Source organism: Pseudorca crassidens, chromosome 12, assembly GCF_039906515.1.
Source record: "Pseudorca crassidens isolate mPseCra1 chromosome 12, mPseCra1.hap1, whole genome shotgun sequence".
Classification (NCBI taxonomy): Eukaryota; Metazoa; Chordata; class Mammalia; order Artiodactyla; family Delphinidae; genus Pseudorca; species Pseudorca crassidens.
Window position 1 is genome coordinate 68250706 of NC_090307.1, and position 21121 is coordinate 68271826.

Here is a 21121-nt window from a genome sequence, read left to right on the forward strand (position 1 = left end):
CCCCCGCCTCCACCCCACTCTACCCCAGAAGGAGTTTGAAGGACTCCTCTCCTCTGGGGAAAACTGATCAATCTAAGGGAAAAGGACTTCAGATACTGACAGATGGAGTTCCCCCAATGAAACTATCTGGTCTCTGCCTCAAAAGCCTGAAGGGAAACCCTCAGCTTACAAGTCCCTATACATACATTGAATGGGTATATAAGCTTCTAATATTAACTCTTAAACATGAGCAGACAATAAAAGGATCTCTTGACATTTGAGGAAAGACTACAACATGAGACAGTGAACAAAAGCACACAGGAAAAAGGAGCTTGGAAGAAACAGAGCAGTCAAAAACCTTAGAAATAAATCATTACATTAACCTCAAAAAAATTATGAGCCTCCAGGATGTTATTTTTTTTAAAAAAGGACTATTCAGAGAACAAAAAAGAGCTCTTGGAAATTAAAACTATGATGGCAGAAATGAAAAAGAAAAGATCCATAGATAGGTAAAACAAAAAGGTGACTAGTCTATAGGCCACAGTAAGGACTCTGGCTTTTACTGTAAGCAGGATGGGAAGCTGCCCAAGGTCTGAGCCGAAGAGTGACGTGACTGGATTACTCAGACCGCCTGTGTGAAGAGACTGACTAAGGACAAGGCTCGGAGCAGGAGACCAGTGAGGAGGCTCCTGGAGTCATTCAGGGGAGACATGATGGCCCGGACCAGGGTGGTAGCAACTGGAGGTACTGAGAAGAGCTTGGAGCCTGAATCTATTTTGAAGGTTGAATCAACGTAATTTTGGCATTTGGCATTGCAATCGGGGAGTGAGGGAATAAGATACCAAGGATGACTCCTAGGTTTCTGACCCGAGTCCCTGGAAGGATGGGAGCTTCCTTTACTGGAGAGAGTAACACTCAGCAGGGAGGTCTGTGGGGAAGGTCTAGACTTTGGTTATGAACATACTGAGTTGTGACGTCTATTGGGCGCAGAGTGGAATGTCACGTGTGTAGCAGTCCAGGAAGAGGTCTGGGCTGGGTGTGTACCTTTGGGAATCATGGGATGAGGCTGACATGGTTGGGAGGTAGACAGAGAGGCAGTGCAAGGACTGGGGGTGGGATATTTAGATGAGGAGGAACCAACCAAAGAGAGTTAGAGGGGACAAAGAGGTGGAAGGGAAACAGAGAGAATGGTAACCTTGACGCTGGGAGAAGAAAGGGCTCCTTGAAGAAGGGAATGATGGGCTGTCTAATGCTTCTTGGTAAGTCAAGTGAGAGGAAATTTAAGAATTCACCACTGATTTTAGCAAATGTAGTGACCTTACAAAAGCAAAAACAATTTTGGTGGCATGATGGAATCAAAAGCCTCGTAGGATGGACTTGAGACTACAAAAAGAGGTGCTGGAGAGGTTGGGGATGGCCAGGAAATGTAGAGGGAAGCAAAGAGATGGAGAGCTAGCTGCAGAAAGAAGTAGCATCAAAGAGACTTTTTTTCTTTCAGGATAGGAAAATAATAGCATTGTATGCTGGTACAAATGATCCAGTAAAGAGGGAAAAATTGATACAGAAGAGACAGAAAAAAAACTGCTAGTGTGATGGCCTGGAGTAGGCACAAGGGGAATGCAACGCAAAAGGATTTTGCCACAGATGCCACAGTTGGGAAAGCAGGTCATATGGCAATAGATGCTGGCGGTCAGTAGACTGAGTGATGGTCTCTTCTGTTACTTCTATTTTCTCAAGAAAATAGGAACCAAAGCCTTAACCAAGAATGACGAAAAATACTGATAAATTAAATACTATAAATGGACGTGACTGTTTTATCTACTTCCCAAATTAGCCAAGTAATTTTGTTCAGATCTTCTCTTCAGAAAAAGAGGTGATACTTCCTATTTAAGACTGCCTTACATATGGACACATACTGTATGTATTATTTTTGCCCTATTAATTCAGTGGTCATTTTGGTTCCATTTATTAATGATAAAACAACTCCAGTTTATAGAAGTTAAAACATTCTCCAAGCACATAAAGGTATTATTCTGAAGTTTCTGGTATGATATCATTCCCCTCTAACATTCCTAAAAGTGAGAAATAAATAATTCAATATGGAAAAAGACCAAAAAGAAAAAAAAAAAAAGCAAAGATTAATATGCCCAACTTTACCCAAAGTAACAAATAACCCACTTGATTTAAAAAGGGATTACAAGTTGAAACTGACCACCCCATCACAAATTTCAAAGTCAATGAAAACATAGTATCAGAATTACAATTCTGGTAGATACTTAGAGAAAAAATATTCTCACTCTCTCATTTTACAATGTGAGAAACTGAGGCCTAGAGCCGTAACTTAACCCCAGATCAAACCATTATCTAGGGTCTAGGTAAGAACCAAAATTCAGGTCTCCTAAAATCCAGTCCAGTATTCTTTCCTGCCACCATTCAAGAGCAAAGAAAGGAAAAAGAGTACAATGTGAATGCTCTAACAGTGAGGCAGACATCAGTCGTAGATACCTGACACCCACCGCCAAGCCTCTGCTTCCTCACCAGCATCCACTAGGAAGGCTGGAAAGGTTTCTCTCCCAGCCTCTTCAGAAGCTAAAGATGGCCAGTGACATAGCTCTGGCCAATGAGGCAGAAGCAGCTGAGGGTTTCTAGGAAAGTTTTGCCTTCCTGATAGAGACAGGTCCAGCTGACACCACCCTTCCTCCCCCTTCCTGTGTAAAGCTAGAACAGTCATCTTGCAACTATACAGTGTCATCTCTAAGGACAAAGGGCCAGTATACTAAGGATGGTAAACTGGAAAGGATCTAAAAGCCTGAGTCTCTGATGACATCACTAAACAGCTGAACCAATACCAACCTCCAAACTGTGAGAAAAAGCAAATCCCGATTTGTTTAAGCCATCGTCAGAATTTCTCTTACTTTGAGTCAAATGCATTTCTAACATAATCAGCGTTTCCCGAGTACTTGGAATATAAATAGATATTATTTGAAAAGAGGTTTCCAGTTAAATATGAGTCAAATATGAGTTTAACAAAATCAAGCAGGAAAAGGATTTGGGGAAGAGAGTGAAGGTGGCAACATAGTTTTTCAGTCTCTGAATCCCTACAAAACACACAGAGAAACCATGTAGCAAAACCAAAAACTCATGTATCTATTACAACAAAACTAGGTGACTAGGTATCCCTACAACCCCAAAATGCAAGCAGGTGAGGACAAATCACCCAGAGTCAAAAGACCACCATGGTATTAACATTTGTACAGAAGAAAGAAGGAGCGATGAAGGTGGTATCTGAGGAACCTGAGAACAGGAGAACCTGAATCAGTCAATAAGTAGTCACTGGAAAGTGCAGAGGCCCAACTTGAGACCAGAAGCTGAAACTGAGAGGAGTTTTGTTCTCTCCAAAACCAGGGCTCATGTAAGAGCTGAAGCTGCTGGAGCAGTCTGGCCCCAACAGTCTCAAAACCGACCTGACCTCAAAAACAGACAGGGCTTCATACTGAGGAGGAACTGCTGGGAGCAGAATAGAAACTGAGCAGGAGAAGGACAAGGAGACAGGAGGACAAGGAGGACAAGGACAAGAAGGACAAGGAGGATCAGACCAAGCGTGGTAGGGGAACAAGCCAGGATAGCCCATAGAGCAAGCCGCCGCATCTGCGAACACCACGACAGAGACAGAAGAGGGAGCTCTGTGAAATTAGGAAAGCTTAACTAAACCTCACTTCACTCTAAAAGTTCAGAAAAATTAATATCATATAAAAGTGAGCAACAGAAAAGTAAATGAAGTAAAATCCTATACAAAGTTACTGTAGGGCTTCCCTGGTGGCGCAGTGGTTGAGAGTCTGCCTGCTGATGCAGGGGACGCGGGTTCATGCCCCGGATCCCACATGCCGCGGAGCGGCTGGGCCCATGAGCCATGGCCGCTGAGCCTGCGCGTCCGGAGCCTATGCTCCGCAGCGGGAGAGGCCACAACAGTGAGAGGCCCGCGTACCACAAAAAAAAAAAAAAAAAAAAAAGAAAGAAAGAAAAGGAGCAGAATAACAGGCCTATGGACAAAAAATTATGCCAGAAAGATGTGCCCACAAAACAGGAAAATAAAAACAAAAACAAAACCCAAGAAAACCCTGTAACCTATCTCAAAATGAGCTAAGACGTTAAGAAAATAAACCCACACCCAGGCATACCATATTAAATCTTTGAATAATAAGTCTTCAAAAGAGCAACAATTAGATCAACATCTTACAAATGGAAGTCATAGAACAATGGAATATCTTCAAAATGCTGGGGGAAAAAACTGGCAATGTAGCCTAATATATCCAGTGAAATATCTTTCAAAACTGAAAGCGAAATAAAAACAATTTTAGACAATATCTGAGAGGATTCATCACAAGCAGACCTACTGTAAAGGAAATATTCAGGAACATTTAAATGATAGAAAGAAAATCATCACAGATGGAAACCTGGAGATACAGGAAGAAACAAAGAACAAAAAGTGTAAACACATGAATAAATATAAATGAATACTGGCTGTGTAAAATGAGAGTAATAATGTTTTGCAGATTTTAAAATATAAACTGAATAAAGGGAATTCCCTGGCAGTCCAGTGGTTAAGATTCGGCGCTTTCACTGCTGTGGCCTGGATTCGATCCCCGGTTGGGGAACTAAGATCCTGTAAGCTGCATGGCCCAGCCAAAAAAAAAAATTTTTAATTTAATTTAAAAAAATAAACAATTAAAATACCTTACAATAAGGGCATATAAGTGGGGAGAGCGACAGGAGAGTTAAAGTGTTCGAAGAACCCTGCCTTGTTTGGGAAGAGGGCAAAAAGAAACAATTAACATTAGACCCCAGTAAGTTAAACAAACACATTATATTTGTTACGGCAGTCAGTAAAAGAAGGATAGAAGAGTATATAATTTCTAAGCTAACAGGGAGGAAGATAAATAAAATACTCAACTGAGTAAAAAAAAGAAAAACAAGAGTCTTCCGATAATGGCAAACTATGTTACTCCGATCAGTTCTCCCACTGAGAACAAGAAAAGACAAAAAAAAAAAAATTATTGAAGGCACGAAGAGCTACCAAGGCAGTAAAGAAGGGCAGGGCCAAGGTCCAGGGAAAGAAGGAAAAGCAGAGGGAGACTATGCCTCACCCCTGCAGCTGCGATGGGCTGTGGCCACATTGGGAGCCTCACTGATAAAGACACACGAAAAAGATGGGAAGAGCAAGGCCCTCCACAAGGTATACCAAGAAAAAATTTCAGAGAACACACACAGGCCAAATTTGCTTGAGAAACCTTGAATCAAGAGACCTTGATGTTCCAGATCAGGAAAGCCATACTGTCAGAAAAATGAAACAGGAAAGGGTATAGTAAGTGGAGAAGTGAAGGGTGAGAACCCGTAACATTTCAGTTTTTAAAAAACACTTACATTTTCAATGGCTGTCAGTTCTCTGAAACATTCCCTACACTGCCCCTTCTTTCTCTCCATCCCTCTGGCTTCCTGCACAGTGTCCCTGACCCCTTGCGATCAACTTAGGGCGCTGCAGCTAAAGCAATGTTAACCAAAACCCACAGCAGCAGGTGGTAGCCTAGAAAAAGTGAAGCTACCGGGCAGAGGGACTTACACTTGACTCAGTTTCACTCCTCTTGCCAATGCCAACTTTTTCCCCAGGTTCTGCCCTAGACCAAGTCAATCTGCCAGTCTCGCCAGGGACCTGAAAGAGCTCATTTACTTCTCCTGGGCAAACATTCATTCAAACTAGTATGTGTTAAGTTACCATTATATGATATACCTCCTGGAGGCTGGGGAGGAGCAGGGAAGGAATGCAACACATGCCATAGTAAAGGTTATATATGGGCTTAATACAAAACAAAATCCTAGAATGAACTCAACAGAAGTCCCGTGTTCTGAACTAATACTACCTGGCTTTAGAGGGAAATACTCTTCCAAAAGTCATTCGAATCCACAAATACAAGAACTTTCTGGCCATGCATCTGAAAGAAATGACATACACATTTTAAAACTGCATTTAGTTTATATCATCAATTTTCTGGAAAGGAGACGGAAACTTTAAGGTCCCAGGAAGTGGGATACTAGTATGAGTCAAAAGGTGAATCATATATAGATAATATTGCATCAAACAGAGCACAGGATGGGACAGATTTGTAAAGTTAACATCAAGCAGATTATTTTTAAAAAATACTTTCAGGGCTTCCCTGGTGGCACAGTGGTTGAGAGTCTGCCTGCCGATGCAGGGGACACAGGTTCGTGCCCCGGTCCGGGAAGATCCCACATGCCGCGGAGCGGCCTCGCCCGTGAGCCATGGCCGCTGGGCCTGCGCGTCCAGAGCCTGTGCTCCGCAACGGCAGAGGCCACAACAGTGAGAGGCCCGCGTACGGCAAAAAAAGAAAAAAAAAAAAACAAAACTTTCAATATAAAGTATTTTGTTGATGAAGATTTCAGAGATGAGGGAAAGGAAGTACATGCTAGTGCTTTTGCTCATATTATTCTTCCTGCCTAAAACACCTGGCAAATGCCCATTTACCCACCAAGGCTCATCTTCAATGCTCACTCCTACATGAAGCCTTCCTGGACCTTCCCCAACCAAACAGAGCAAGTAGCTTGGTACTCTCAGACCCCGGCTCCAACCCCTAGTGTAACATTATGACACCAAATCCCAGGAAGCGGCTCGCAGGGTGCCTGTTGTTCCCTCTGCACTGTGAGCCCCTGAGAGCAGGGACCATGGCTCACAGTATCCCCAGCTAGCACAGTGCCTGGAACACACAGAAAAAGTTGGCTTGTCTTGGCCAGTTGATCTCCAGGTTCAGCTTGGAATGCTCTTCCTCCTGCCCTTTACCTGGCTTTCTTACATTATCCTTCAGGACTTGGCTAAACTCCACCTCCTCCAGGAAGTCACTGCTGGCTACGCTGCCATGGCTCTTCTTGCCAGGTGGCCTATGGCACCACATCCTCCCTTCTCACAGCACTTACACTTCGCTGTTGTGGCTTGTTTAACAGTCTGCCAAGCCTACCTGATTTTACGCTTTCATGAGGTCTTGGACCAGGAATGTCTTATTCACCTTGTACGCTCAGCATCTAGCATAACACCTGGCTGGGTAGGCACCTGATAAATTTTTGTTGAATGAGTAAAAGGATACCTTTCAAAGACCTAATCAAGAGTAGCAGAAAATGATCATTTTCTTGGACTATGCTTAGACTTCTTCTGGAAGACTCTTTATAGCTTATACATTGTGGGGCACAACTGGAGACCATGAATGAAAACACTCAATGACAGATCTTACATCAGCAGATTCCTAAATATTTTGAACATTCTGCCATGAAGAACAGTCAGCAAGGTCTCCAATTAACTGAGATAAGAGAATAAGAATCATCCCCTCATTTTAACCAACAAGGGAGGACAATGGAAAAGTCACTGAGACAGGGGAGGGGAACCCTCGCAAGCTCACCTGATGCGCAGTTCTCTTAGCCGGCCCCTTCGGGTCCAGGCATATGAGGGATGATACTGTACAGGGTGCCTGGCCCTAGGTATCTCACTCCAGATCCCAGAAGAGGCAGAAGACTTCTTTTTGGACATTATCTTTGGAGAATAAGGTTTCTTAACTGCACCATCCCTTGAAGACCTTAAATTTGAGGAGTAAGGGAGAAAGGAGAGAATCAAATTATCTCTGCATGTGACGCAAATACTTTTTAACATACAAGTGAAATTAAACAGATAAGCTCATTGAGACGGAATGATAATAACTCCCCTTCAAGGACAATAAGCAGCCCAATCTCTGACAGAAATACCCACCCTATCTGGAGGTGGGTACTGCTGGCTCAGCTCTAAGCAGGAGCTATAGAGCTGGAGGGTACCTTGGAGTCCTAACACACTCTTTTTTAATGTGTCATTTAACGGGAATCATTTACAAATTGGAAACAGATTCCTTTACATAAAAAACTAGGAATGATTTTCAGATTGTGACAACTGTAACAATACACAACTACACACTTTTACTAAACACTAAACTTATGACTTTTAATTCCATTCCAGAAACATTAAGAGATCTTATTGGTATGAACACAAGATTTTTAAAAAATGTATGTCAGAGATCTGCCTGCAGGAAATACCTAGAGGCAACAACATTCCATCAGCAATAAGCAAACCGATAGCTCAAATATTGTTTCTAAAATACCATTGCCAACTAGTATTCCAAGTAATGGGCCCTAGGAAAGCCGTCTCTAAAAAAAATAAAATAAAACAAAACCAAATAAAATAAAATACCATTGCCAACTAAGAGGAAGCAGCAGTCCTTGGAAATATAGCTGACTTTTAGGTCTGAGACAAGGAAAATACAAGATGAGCCTGGAATATCTTAATGGGTCAAAAAGTAAAGAAATGATCAAAGAATGACAAGGGCGTGTGAAAAGGACACAGGAGCCAGCTTGAAAGGGCTCCCACTGGCCAAATCTGGGACAATTTCAGCAGTAATAGATTAAAACCCACCAAATAAAATACGAAATAAAATACGAATCCACAAAATACTGATATAAGTAAATAAATACATTAGGGAGAATGGAAAGCTCTACTTTGCAGTAGAATGCAATTAATAAACTTTTAGGAACCATCACAGTAGCAACTGATTCAGACAAGAATCATCAACGGATGTAAAAACAAGTGGGTGCTAGTTTGATGAGAAACAGGCTATTAATGTAATTTCAAAATATCTTGCCACAAGATACTTATTCATTTCTTTATAGTGGAGAAACCTGGCAGACATCATCTTAACCAAGTGATAAAAGTGAACATAGGCTTCCCTGGTGGCGCAGTGGTTAAGAATCCGCCTGCCAGTGCAGGGGACATGGGTTCGAGCTCTGGTCCGGGAAGATACCACATGCTGCTGAGCCACTAAGCCTGTGCGCCACAACTACTGAGCCTGCGAGCCACAACTACTGAAGCCCGTGTGCCTAAAGCACATGCTCCGCAACAAGAGAAGCCACTGCAATGAGAAGCCGGCATACCACAACAAAGGGTAGGCCCCGCTCGCCGCAATTAGAGAAAGCCCGCACACAGCAACGAAGACCCAACACAGCCAAAAATAAATAATAAAAAAAAAAGAGCAGCCCCTGCTCGCCACAACTAGAGAAAGCCCACGCACAGCGATGAAGACCCAACGCAGCCAAAAATAAATTAAAAAAAAAAAAAAGTTAACATCAATGGTAATAGGACCAAATATCCTGGTATTGATGCACTGAGAACACAGCATCACTTCTGCGAAATTCCTGCCAAAAATGCACAACCTGAGTTCAATCATGAAGAAACACTGAACAAACCCAAACTGAGAAATATGCATAAAAGGTAAGTGATCTGAACTCTTCAAAATGCTTAGGTCATGGAAGATAAGGAAATACTGAGAAATATTTCCAAATTAAAGGGGACTAAAAGTACAAAATGAACAAAAAGGGAAGTTTTTCTTACATTTTGTTTTCTTTTTGCTATAAATAACATTTTTGGAACAACTGGCTTCAACTTACTCTCAAGTGGTCCAGGGGAGGGGGGAAATATAGATATTTGATTCTCGTTATTTGCGATAAGTTCTATAAAGTCCATAAACACTGAGTTAGTGAATATACTGAACCATTGTCCCTAAGGGAAAATACATGGTTAGGTTCCTGCCAGCCTTCAAAAACATTCTCATCAACTAATCAATACAGAACCTTGTGGGCTTCCTTGGTGGCGCAGTGGTTGAGAGTCCGCCTGCCGATGCAGGGGACACGGGTTCATGCCCTGGTCCGGGAAGGTCCCACATGCCACGGAGAGGCTGGGCCCGTGAGCCTTGGCCACTGAGCCTGCGCATCCGGAGCCTGTGCTCCTCAATGGAAGAGGCCACAACAGTGAGGGGCCCGCGTACTGGAAAAAAAAACAAACAAACAAAACCTTGTTTTATGTGTACTTCTGTTTAAAGACACCTTATTTAATACATATAGTGAATCATTAAATTGAACTCACAGCCAACAGCCCTATAACTCATGCCTGAACAAAGTTCACCTAACATACACTTTCTTCTTAAGGTACATCACAGCGTTCCTGCACTTAAGAACACTAGACAGAACTTCAGCACTACGTTTGGGGGCCACTTTAAACAGCAAAACTGTCAACAAAAAGCACAAAACTGTGAAAACGTGGGACTACACAGACTGGGAAAAGGACCCTTGCTTAAAGTATGAGCTGAAACAAAAAGGCAGAACACTGCCTTGTTTGACCTCAGCTGGGAGCATGTGCATCAGTGAGTAAAATGTTTTGCCCCTCTGCACATGTCCACAAATGAAATGAAAATGCTGAGACAGACAGAGAGAGAGAGAGAGAAACAAACAGGCAGACAGACGAATGTGGTAAAATGTTAACAACAAGAGAATCTGGGAGAAGAAAGGTTCTTTGTCCTATTCTTGCAACTTTTCTCTAAATTTGAAATTATTTCAAAATAAAACTAACAAAAATTTTAAAAATAAGACTTTCATCCCACTCATTTTAAAATAAAAATGAAAGAGACTCTAAAAAGTTAAGAGCCTATGAAACAGCAAATTGAGGGAAGGTGTGCGGGGACAGTGCCCTCTTGAAGCCCTGTTACATAATCAAATAGGTAGTCAGACTGGGAAGCCCATGCCTAAAAGTCCCTGCCCACTGCTCTCTCCTTTCATCAGACTCTGAGCACCTTCTCACCAGCTACTGAATCAGGCAGCAGATGAACTCTTTACAGCTCTGGAAATTTAAAGACCATAAAGATACCAACATTGGTGTAAGTCAGGTGGCTCCAGAAATCTAAGTTATTTTAACACCTAAAGGAAGAGATCACAAACTGAAACCACAGATTTGTCTATGTACATATGTGCCTGTTCCCCATCGCAAAACCTCATGATGATAGGGACCATTTTTATCTGCTAATATATACTGAGCCCCTAATATATTGCCAGGCACTCATAGTAGGTAGGCATATAAAATTTGTTAAATTGGTCTTCCCTGGTGGCACAGTGGTTAAGAATCCGCCTGCCAATGCAGGGGACACAGGTTAGAGCGCTGGTTCGGGAAGATCCCACACGCCGCGGGGCAACTAAGCCCGTGCGCCACAACTACTGAGCCTGCGCTCTAGAGCCCGTGAGCCATAACTACTAAGCCCGCGTGCCACAACTACTGAAGCCTGCATGCCTAGAGCCCGTGCTCCACAACAAGAGAAGCCACCACAACGAGAAGCCCGCACACCTCAACAAAGAGTAGCCCCCACTCGCCGCAACTAGAGAAAGTCCGTGTGCAGCAATGAGGACCCAATGCAGCCAAAAATAAAATAAAATAAAAATATATAAATATTTAAAAAATTGTTAAATTATGGAACAGAGGAAAGGCAGAATGATGGAAAGAAATATGAAACAGAAGGCACTTCAAAAACAATATCAGAATCCAAAAATCATGAAGAATGGGGGAGGAGAATAAAAACATAGGAATTCAATTTTTTTTTTTTAATGTCAATGGGAGGACTGATTAGCCAAGAAATACAGAAAAATGGAAGTGAGGAGAAAGACAGAATTTGAAAATGTTCATCCAAAAGTGACAAGGGGGAAAGACGATAACTCTAATTTGAGGGACTTCCCTTGGTGGTCCAGTGGGTAAGACTCCACGCTCCCGATGCAGGGGGCCCAGGTTCGATCCCTGGTCAGAAAACTAGATCCTGCATGCACACTTCAACTAAGAGTTCGCATGCCGCAACTAAGATCCCACGTGCCGTGTCCCAGCACAGCCAAAATAAATAAATTAAAAAAACTAATTCGAAAAGATACATGTACCCCAATGTTCACAGCAGCACTATTTACAATAGTGAAGACATGGAAGCTACCTAAATGTGCATCGACAGACGAATGGATAGACAAGATGTGTATATTCCATATACACAATGGAGTATTACTCAGCCATAAAAAAGAATGAAATAATGCCATCTGCAGCAACATGGATGGACCTAGAGATTATCACATGAAGTGAAGTAAGTCAGACAAAGACAAATTTCATGTAATACACATATATGGAACCTAAAAAATGATACAAATGAACTTACAAAACAGAGACAGACTCACAGATATAGAAAACTTATAGTTACCAAGTGAAAGGGGGGGAGGGATAAATTAGGAGTTTGAGATTAACAGATACACACTACTATATATAAAATAAACAACAAGGACCTGCTGTATAGCACAGGGAACTACATTTAATGTCTTGTAATATCCTACAATGGAAAAGAATCTGAAATAGATATATATATGTATGACTGAATCACTTTGCTGTACACCTGAAACTAACACAACATTGTAAATCAACTATACTTCAATTTTTGAAAAATTAAGAAAAATTAGAAAAACAAAGAAGTGCCAAGGGGAAGGCATGCACTGACCAATTCATTTAACTGTTTACTTGGCAGGTGTATCCTGTAATGTTTGTTTATTCAATCAATATCAAGGACCTACTATACGCCCAGCAACATAGCAAGGCCAGGGGCTACGAAGACAAATATGTATTCAATGTGTTTCTCATGTCTTACAATGAGAAAATAAGACATTGATAGCTTACAGCAAGCATAGGACACTGACACACACCCAATATCTATAAAAGACAGTTTCTCAAGAGCTTATGGTGTATTGAGATGACAATGAGAATACCAATCGTTAAATGCTAAGAAAAAGGTAAATTTAGGGTGTTACGGGAACGTACACACTGGGTGGGAATAGGGCAGTCAGAAGAGGCTTCCTGGAGATCATATTAGAGTTGAGTTTGGAAATATGAGTAGAAATTAGCTGGGAGTAGGGAACTGGAAAGAGTTGGATGGGAATACTCGGCACATGCAATGTAGAAGGAAAGTTCACAGAGAGTCAAGGAACTCCAAGGAGTCCTATAGGACTCACAACAGGGGATCTCAGATTGCTTTACAGCAGAATACTTAGGGAATTCATTCCCTTCTCAAGGCTCCCCAACCTAAAGCCGCAGAGTATCTGAGGAAACAGAGCTTCATTTTAAGGCCATGGTTAATTTGCTTCAGAAGATGAAGTAAGGCAGGCCTGACGAGTACTCTGTGGATCGTTGGTAAACACTGTCAGGGTGTTGATTCAGCTTTCAAGGATGGATCCCTCTTCTGTGGGATCAGCAGGGGTAGGACCTCAGCAGCTGTGCTGGGAGCTCCATGTCCCACTTGATTAGAGCAGCAGAAGAAATTTGACTCACGCTGGATGAACCAGATTAATTCTCCCAGGACTGAATTTTGAGCTAAGACACAGTCTGAACAGGAGGTGGGGGGTGAAGCACAAAGATTGCACTGCTCAGGAGGAAGGGTCCAAACACTGCTGAATAGGTCTCTCCAGCTACCTGGCTTCCACCTTGTCCAAGACCTAGTCGATTCTATAAAAAACTTCTGTATGTTAGTTAGGATCCTAGGTTTCAAGCAATAGGAACCCAACTCAAATTAGCTGCTGCTAGTATAACAACAGGAGCCATTCAGCAAAATTGATAACCTTTTAGCTAAAACCAAGAAAAAAGAGAGAAAAGACACAGATCACCAAAAGTAGGAATGAAAGAAAGGACATTATCATTGACCCTTCATAAATTAAAAGAATTATAAAGGAATACTATGAACTTTATGCCAACAAATTAGACAACTTAGAGAAAATGAATACATTCCCAGAAAAACACAAATCACAAAAACTGACTAGAGAATAAATAGAAACTCTGAATAGATCTATAACAAGAATTGAATTAGTAACTATAAATTTTCCTAAAAACAAAAGTCCAGATCTTGATAGCTTAATTGATGAGTTCTATCAGACATTTAAAAAATAAATGATGGGGACTTCCCTGGTGGCGCAGTGGTTAAGAATCTGTGGGAGGGAGGGAGACGCAAGAGGGAAGAGATATGGGAACATATGTATATGTATAACTAACTGATTCACTTTGTTATAAAGCAGAAACTAACACACCATTGTAAAGCAATTATACCCCAATAAAGATGTTTAAAAAAAAATTAATTAATTAAATAAATGATACCAGTACTCTATAAACTCTTCCAGAAACAAAAGTGGTCAGAACACTTCTAGAATCATTCTTTTAGGCCAGTATCACACCCGGACGCCAAAAGCAGACAAAAATATGACACACACACAAAATATAGACCAATATCCCTTGTGGCTATAAACACAGAAATGATCAAAAAATATTAGCAAACCAAATCCAACATACAAAAACCATATAACAAATACTATGACCAAGTTGGATTTATCTTAGGAATACAAAGCTAGTTTAACATCTGAAAATCGATTACTGTAATACACCTTACTAGTAGAAAAAAGGACAAAAACCATATGATCATTTCAGTAGATGCCAAATAAATATTTGACAAAACCCAACACCAGTCATGATAAAAACTCTCAAGGGTCCCAAAAGAAAACAGATGACATACTAAACACAGGATAATTTGAGGATGGCATATTAACAAAGGTATGGGTGTAGACGAACCACTAGGGAAAGTGCAGGAACCTCAAGCTGGTGAAAGCGAAGGCAGTACCACCTCTAGGCCCAAAGGGATAAAAGAGAGAATAATCACTAGAATCCAGGAGAGTCATACAAAGTCTGCTACCTTATGAGGTACTGTGGGCTTCAGCAGAGGGACACAGCCAACCCAAGGCATCTTGCAAGGAGGGAGCCAAGGGGATAAATAGTCTGGCCTCACTCTCCTCTCCCCCTCCTCACTATCTCCTGACAGAGCACCTCTTTGGCCAAATCCAATGGGAAGCACTGGATACACGAGTGGAGATTAGATCTGGATGGTTATATTGAAGACAGCCAGCACAAAGAGGTAATTCCCTAGCTCATGTACTTCAGAAGAATTCTGAACCAGAGACTCAAGGACTAGAACCGGTGTCTCAAATTGTTAGCTCTTCCTGCTTCTCTCAGTGTGCTGACCTGCGTAACTCCTACAGTATAGGGTCCCCTATTGCCTATGCAGGGTGGAGACTGAAACAGCTGCTACAGCAACCCATTAGGTAGGTCTCTCTCTCTCTCTCTCTCTAATGCCTGTCTCGGCCTTAGAGGAGAACTTCTGATTGGCCCCATGCAGTCACATGCACATCCCTGAACCAATCCCTCTTAGGGGGCGGGATACTCATGAAGGGCCAGCTGCAAGTCACAGGCCCGCCACTGTGAGTCTGAGGTTTGTTAGTAAACTGCAGTCTCCTTCTTGTAAACTCCCTCCTTTTTCCTAGGCGAGCCATAGTTGGGAGTCTCCTATTTGGAATCAAAAGAACCTCAAAGCAGGCTGAAAGCAATCATAATCAAAAGTAGGAGAAAGATATACTAGCTAGCCTCGATGTTATAACTTCTCGGGAAAATCATCCTTATTTCAGCTCAAAGTCAAAATTTCAATGACAGATATCTCCACACACTCAAAATGGATTTTGACTGTAACATAAAGTATGAAATGTGCATTATACGCTATACTCTAGATAAGAAACCCAAAATACCAACAAAAAACTGTTACCCAAAATTCCTATCTCACTACCCATGATTTAGGAAAAAACTACTTTTAAAAAATTTATTATTTTCACACACAAAATATTTACAGGCTTTTATATGGGCCATAGTTTCAGTTATCTTTTTTGTCAAGTCCCATCACTCACCTGGAATCAACCTTCCTCTCCATTCTCCGCTTAATCCCTTTTTGATGAAAATTCAACCAGTGGCTTGATACACACTTCTCAGTGAGCAGATTCTTCATGAATCAAAAAGTCTTTTATCTTCCTCTTCTAACTATAAGAAAAAGTAGAATGAGAGTAATTTACCTGAAGCCTCTAAGGAGCCACATTCCTCAACAGCTACACATCAGCTTCTAGTCTCCTGCACCTCCTTCTTAATTCAACAATAGATGAACATGGGAAGTCACTGATTTTTTTTTTTTCTGGGCCTCACTGAGTGGCTTGCAGGATCTTGGTTCCCCGACCAGAGATGGAACCCTTGCCCTCAGCAGTGGAAGCGTGGGAGTCCTATCCACTGGACCTCCAAGGAATTCCTGGGAAGTCGCTGATTTAAAAACAAAATTTTTCATTGCATTTTTAAAAGTTATTTTCTAAGAAACAAAACTGAGAGGAGAGTGAGCCATACTAAAAAGGTTATGACTGACTCACCCATCCTGTTCAGGTGATGCTCCAAGACCTTCAACTTCCCTTCATAAGAACACCAGGAGAGGCCAAGATTTCCTATTCCCCCCCACTCCAAGATTAATATTTATGGTTGTCAATGTTATCTATAAGAATCTTCAGGCAGTTTTTGATCAGTGTACAGTTTTCATTTTCATTTAGTGATAAAGTCTACCAATAATATTCATTATGAACTTAATAAATAACATAGTTTTTATTTCTTAGTACAAAGAATAGCAATGTTGTAGGTTGAATTGTGCCCCCCAGAAAGATATATTGAAGTCCTAACCCCTAGTACCTATGAATGTGACCTTGTTTGGAAACAGCCTTTGCAGATGTAATTATATATAAGTTAGGATGAGGTCTTACTGGAATAGGGTGGACCCTTAATCCAATAATGATTGGCGTTTTTATAAAAAGAGGAGAAGAGACAGAGGGACAGATACACACAGAGAGGAGAATGCCATGTGAAGACACAGACACACAAGGAGAACAGCATATTATGATGAAAGCTGAAACTGGAGTAATGGGTCTACAAGCCAAGGAACACCAAGGACTGTTGGCAACACCAGAAGCTAGAGAAAGGCACAGAACAGATCCTTCCCCAGAGCATTCAGAAAGAGGATGGCCCTGCCTACATCTTGATTCCAGATTTCCAGCCTCCAGAACTATCAGACAATAAGTTTGTTGTTTTAAGCCTCCCAGGTTGTGGGTTTTGTTACAGCAGCCTTTGGAAACTAACATTAAGTAGTAAAACAAAGGAGGAAAATTTAAGTATGTGGTGGAGGAAAGCTAACAAACAGGGTGGACATGTCCCGTGTTGAGTAACTGTGATGCATTCATGAGACATTAATTCTAAAAGAATGAAATTACCCTTTATAATCAAGGTCACATATTTCAATGACAATCAGATAAGGAATCAGCCAGAAAAGAGAGTTTATCCATACAAAATGAATAGTCCTTATTGAGCTCAAACCTATGTCCTAGTCTTTCCGGTACTACATTCCAAGTAACAAAAGTCACAATTAGTGACTATTTCTGTAAATAAATTAAACTGAAAGATGATTCAAATAGAGATTTTTTTGGTGTGAAATATTGCTATAATAAATGGGTCACTGCCTTAGGTTTAATAATGATGCTATGGAATGTTTTCTGCAGTCAAAGACTCCTTTGACACTCTGTGCCAACATTCTAATTACTTTACATATCTGCCTTCCCTATTAGGATATAAATTCCAGGGACTTCCCTGTTGGCACAGTGGTTAAGAATCCGCCTGCCAATGTAGGGGACACGGGTTCGAGCCCTGGTCCGGGAAGATACCACATGCTGCAGAGCAACTAAGCCCATGTGCCACAACTACCGAGCCTGTGCCCTAGAGCCCGCGAGCCACAACTACTGAGCCCACATGCCACAACTACTGAAGCCCATGCGCCTAGAGCCCATGCCCCACGACAAGCCACTGCAATGAGAAGCCCGTGCACCACAACATAGTCCCTGCTCGCTGCAACTAGAGAAACCCCACGCGCAGCAACGAAGACCCAACGCAAAAAAAATTTTTTTTTAAATTTTTAATAAAGAATATAAATTCCATGAAAACAGGAGCCGTATCTGATCTCCTCATTACTGTATTTTCAGGACCTAAAACACTGTCTGGAAAACTAACAGGTGAGATACATAAATACTGGAAAGATCAGGACATAAGTTTGATCTCAGTAAGGATTTGTATGAATATGAACTTATGTCTGAGTTGGAATATACATAATGATAACCAAATATAAAAGACAGCCCAAGAAAAACAAAAATCATTAGGTGTGGACTCCAAGGTAAACCTACAGACTGACCTCCTAAGATGACAGTAAAGGATAAAAGGGTATAAACCATAAGGTCCAAGAGATGGGAGAAGAGATCACAGGAAATGAAAGATTTCCACAAATTTTTTCAACAACTAGGAAGAAAATTAACTGGCCTAACAGATTTGAAGAAGCGAAAACCTACAGAGTGGGATACCAAAGAGAAGCAGGCCAATAGAATTCCCGAAGCGCTCAGAGCTAGAAGGAACAAGGAAAGGCGTTCAGAACTGAAGCCACAGGCCACAAATGAGGGGACTGAATGTAAGTCTATTTGGTGAGCATTTGGGGCCCCTAGTCTCTTCCCCAACCCTGCTAGGTAGGGTATCCAGCTCCCTCCCCCCAACCTCCATTCAGAATTCTGGCAGCTACACTTCTTGGCTCCCAATCAGAAGACTGGAAGAGTCTTCTCAAAAGTAGATAAGACTTGGGCTTCCCTGGTGGCGCAGTGGTTGAGAGTCCGCCTGCCGATGCAGGGGACACGGGTTCATGCCCCGGATCCCACATGCCGCAGAGCGGCTGGGCCCGTGAGCCATGGCCGCTGAGCCTGCGCGACTGGAGCCTGTGCTCCGCAACGGGAAAGGCCACGATAGTGAGAGGCCCGCGTACCGCAAAAAAAAAAAAAGTAGATAAGACTTAACAGACTTTGAAATAAAGACATCTGTGCCCCACCTCCATCAATGAAAAGGCAGGCTTGCCCCTAGAGAAGAGCGCACAAACTGACAAGCGGGCTCAGACACTGGAAGCTTCCGATTAATTTCTCAGTTGCTGATACTCAAGTATGAACGGACAGTCAAGAATCACAAGACATTTGGAAATGACCTCCAACAAAAAAGAATGAAACCAAAATATGGGATTTCCCTGGTGGTTCACTGGTTAAGACGCTCCGCTTCAAATGCAGGGGGAATGGGTTTGATCCCTGGTTGGGGAACTAAGATCCCGCATGCCACGCAGTGCAGCCAAAAATTTTTTTAAAAAAAGAAAGAATGAAACCAAAACAAAGGAATCCTGAGGAAGCGCCACTACTTGTGATGTATTCCTGCCAAAAACTTGAAACTAAATATCATCAAGCGTCATCTAGAACTAAGTACCATCCTACAAAAAATACAAGGGACAAATAAAAATGACTTTAAAATCAGCAAAATCAATGATGTAGGAAACTTTACAGGACAAACGACTCAGTTCTTTCAATAAACTGCTAAGGAAAGATAGGAAAACTTATACATTAAAAGAGACTTAAGATGCTTATTGGGACTTCCCTGGTGGCGCAGTGGTTAAGAATCTGCCTGCCAATGCAGGGGACACGGGTTCAATCCCTGGTCCAAGAAGATCCCACATGCCGCAGAGCAACTAAGCCTGCGAGCCACAACTACTGAGCCTGCGCTCTAGAGCCCGTGAGCCACAACTACTGAGCCCGCGTGCCTAAAGACCATGCTCCACAACAAGAGAAGCCACCTCTTGCTGCAACAACAGAAAAGCCCATGTGCAGCAACGAAGACCCAATGCAGCCAAAAAAATAATAATTTAAAAAAATAAAAATTAAGAAAATCATAATTAAAAAATTATTTTTAAAAGGATGCTTATCGGGCTTCCCTGGTGGCGCAGTGGTTGAGAGTCCGCCTGCCGATGCAGGGGACACGAGTTCGTGCCCCGGTCCGGGAAGATCCCACATGCCGCGGAGCGGCTGGGCCCGTGAGCCATGGCCGCTGAGCCTGCGCTCCGCAACGGGAGAGGCCACAACAGAGAGAGGCCTGCATACCGAAAAATAAAAAAATAAAAAAATAAAAATAAAAATTAAGAAAATCATAATTAAAAAATTATTTTTAAAAGGATGCTTATCGGGCTTCCCTGGTGGCACAGTGGTTGAGAGTCCGCCTGCCAATGCAGGGGATGCAGGTTCGTGCCCCGGTCCGGGAAGATCCCACATGTCGCGGAGCGGCTGGGCCCGTGAGCCATGGCCGCTGAGCCTGCACGTCCGGAGCCTACTGTGCTCCGCAACAGTGAGAGGCCCGCATACCGCAAAAAAAAAAAAAAAAAAAAAAAAAAAAGGATGCTTATCAACCAAATGTAATGCATGGACTTTGATTCTGGATCTTGATTTTAACAAACTACAACTGTCAAACAAAAAAATATGAAACAATGAGGGAAATTTAAACTTTAACTTTTTTGAACTTAATGTTTTAATGAGTTATTAAAGAATTATCATTTTTTTTGCTGTGATAGTGGTGTTGGTTCTTTTAAAAGGATACTGTGTCTTTTACCGAATATGGAGAACAATTTACAGATAAAATATGATAAATTTAAGCACCAAAATAATTAAGGACAGTAATAAATTATAACACATTAAACAAAATGGGAATCCATGAGTCCAATCTGACAATAAAGGGATGAACAGATAGTTAGATAAATGAGGTAGAAAGGAGGGCTTATCCATACACAAAATGCCCAGAGACAAATGTGGAGGGAGTTGTAGAGTTGGATAACCCCCATCTTATGACAATCATGGAGAAAATGATTTAAAAAAAAAAAAAGCTAAAAAGTGATAAATGTGAATAAAGGTATATGGGGGTTCTCTGTATTATTTTTGCAACTTCTCTGAAGACTGAGATTATTTCAAAATAAAAAACAAAGCAAAAATACTACAGTGGCAGAGATATAAATGAAAGAAGATAGGTCATGAGTTAATTTTTGAAAATGGGTGTTGGGTACATACTATACACGGTTGAAATTCTTCATAATAAAATTTTTTAAAATTCTGGAGTAAACAAAGACAATATGGGAAAGAAAAGAAAAAACCACCAACAACAAAAAAGAAAACCCTATGATTAATATCCTCAGTGAGATAAGAGAACATATTATATACACATAGAATAAAATAAGGATATTATTTAAAACAAAAAGAGAGCAAGAAAGATATAGGAGAATCAAAACATTAGAAGGTGGCTAATAAAGTTGAAGAAATGTCCCAGAAATAGGAAGAGGGGGGAAAATGACGAAAGGAAATAAAGTTAGAAAATCAAAGGCTCAATCCAGGGGATCAGATATATAACTAGCAGGAATTCCAGAGAGATATGAGAGAACGAAAG

At 41.5% G+C, this 21121-nt stretch overlaps 1 protein-coding gene across 18 annotated transcripts in view; it reads right to left on the reverse strand.

Annotated features, from left to right (window-relative positions):
• Positions 1–21121, reverse strand: part of SFI1 (SFI1 centrin binding protein) — an 84770-nt gene that overhangs the window by 56246 nt on the left and 7403 nt on the right. For 10 of the 18 annotated variants that reach the window (XM_067700166.1, XM_067700168.1, XM_067700167.1 and 7 more), the window contains exons 1-4: positions 15673–15802; positions 9688–9880; positions 7440–7613; positions 5895–5966 (exon numbers count right to left, since the gene is read on the reverse strand). In XM_067700166.1, the coding sequence (XP_067556267.1) occupies positions 5895–5966; positions 7440–7613; positions 9688–9827 (386 nt within the window). In that variant the 5' untranslated portion in view covers positions 9828–9880; positions 15673–15802. Of the gene's footprint in view, positions 1–5894; positions 5967–7439; positions 7614–9687; positions 9881–15672; positions 15803–21121 lie in introns of those variants that run through there. The other 8 variants (XM_067700156.1, XM_067700158.1, XM_067700157.1 and 5 more) reach the window with 3 other exon arrangements.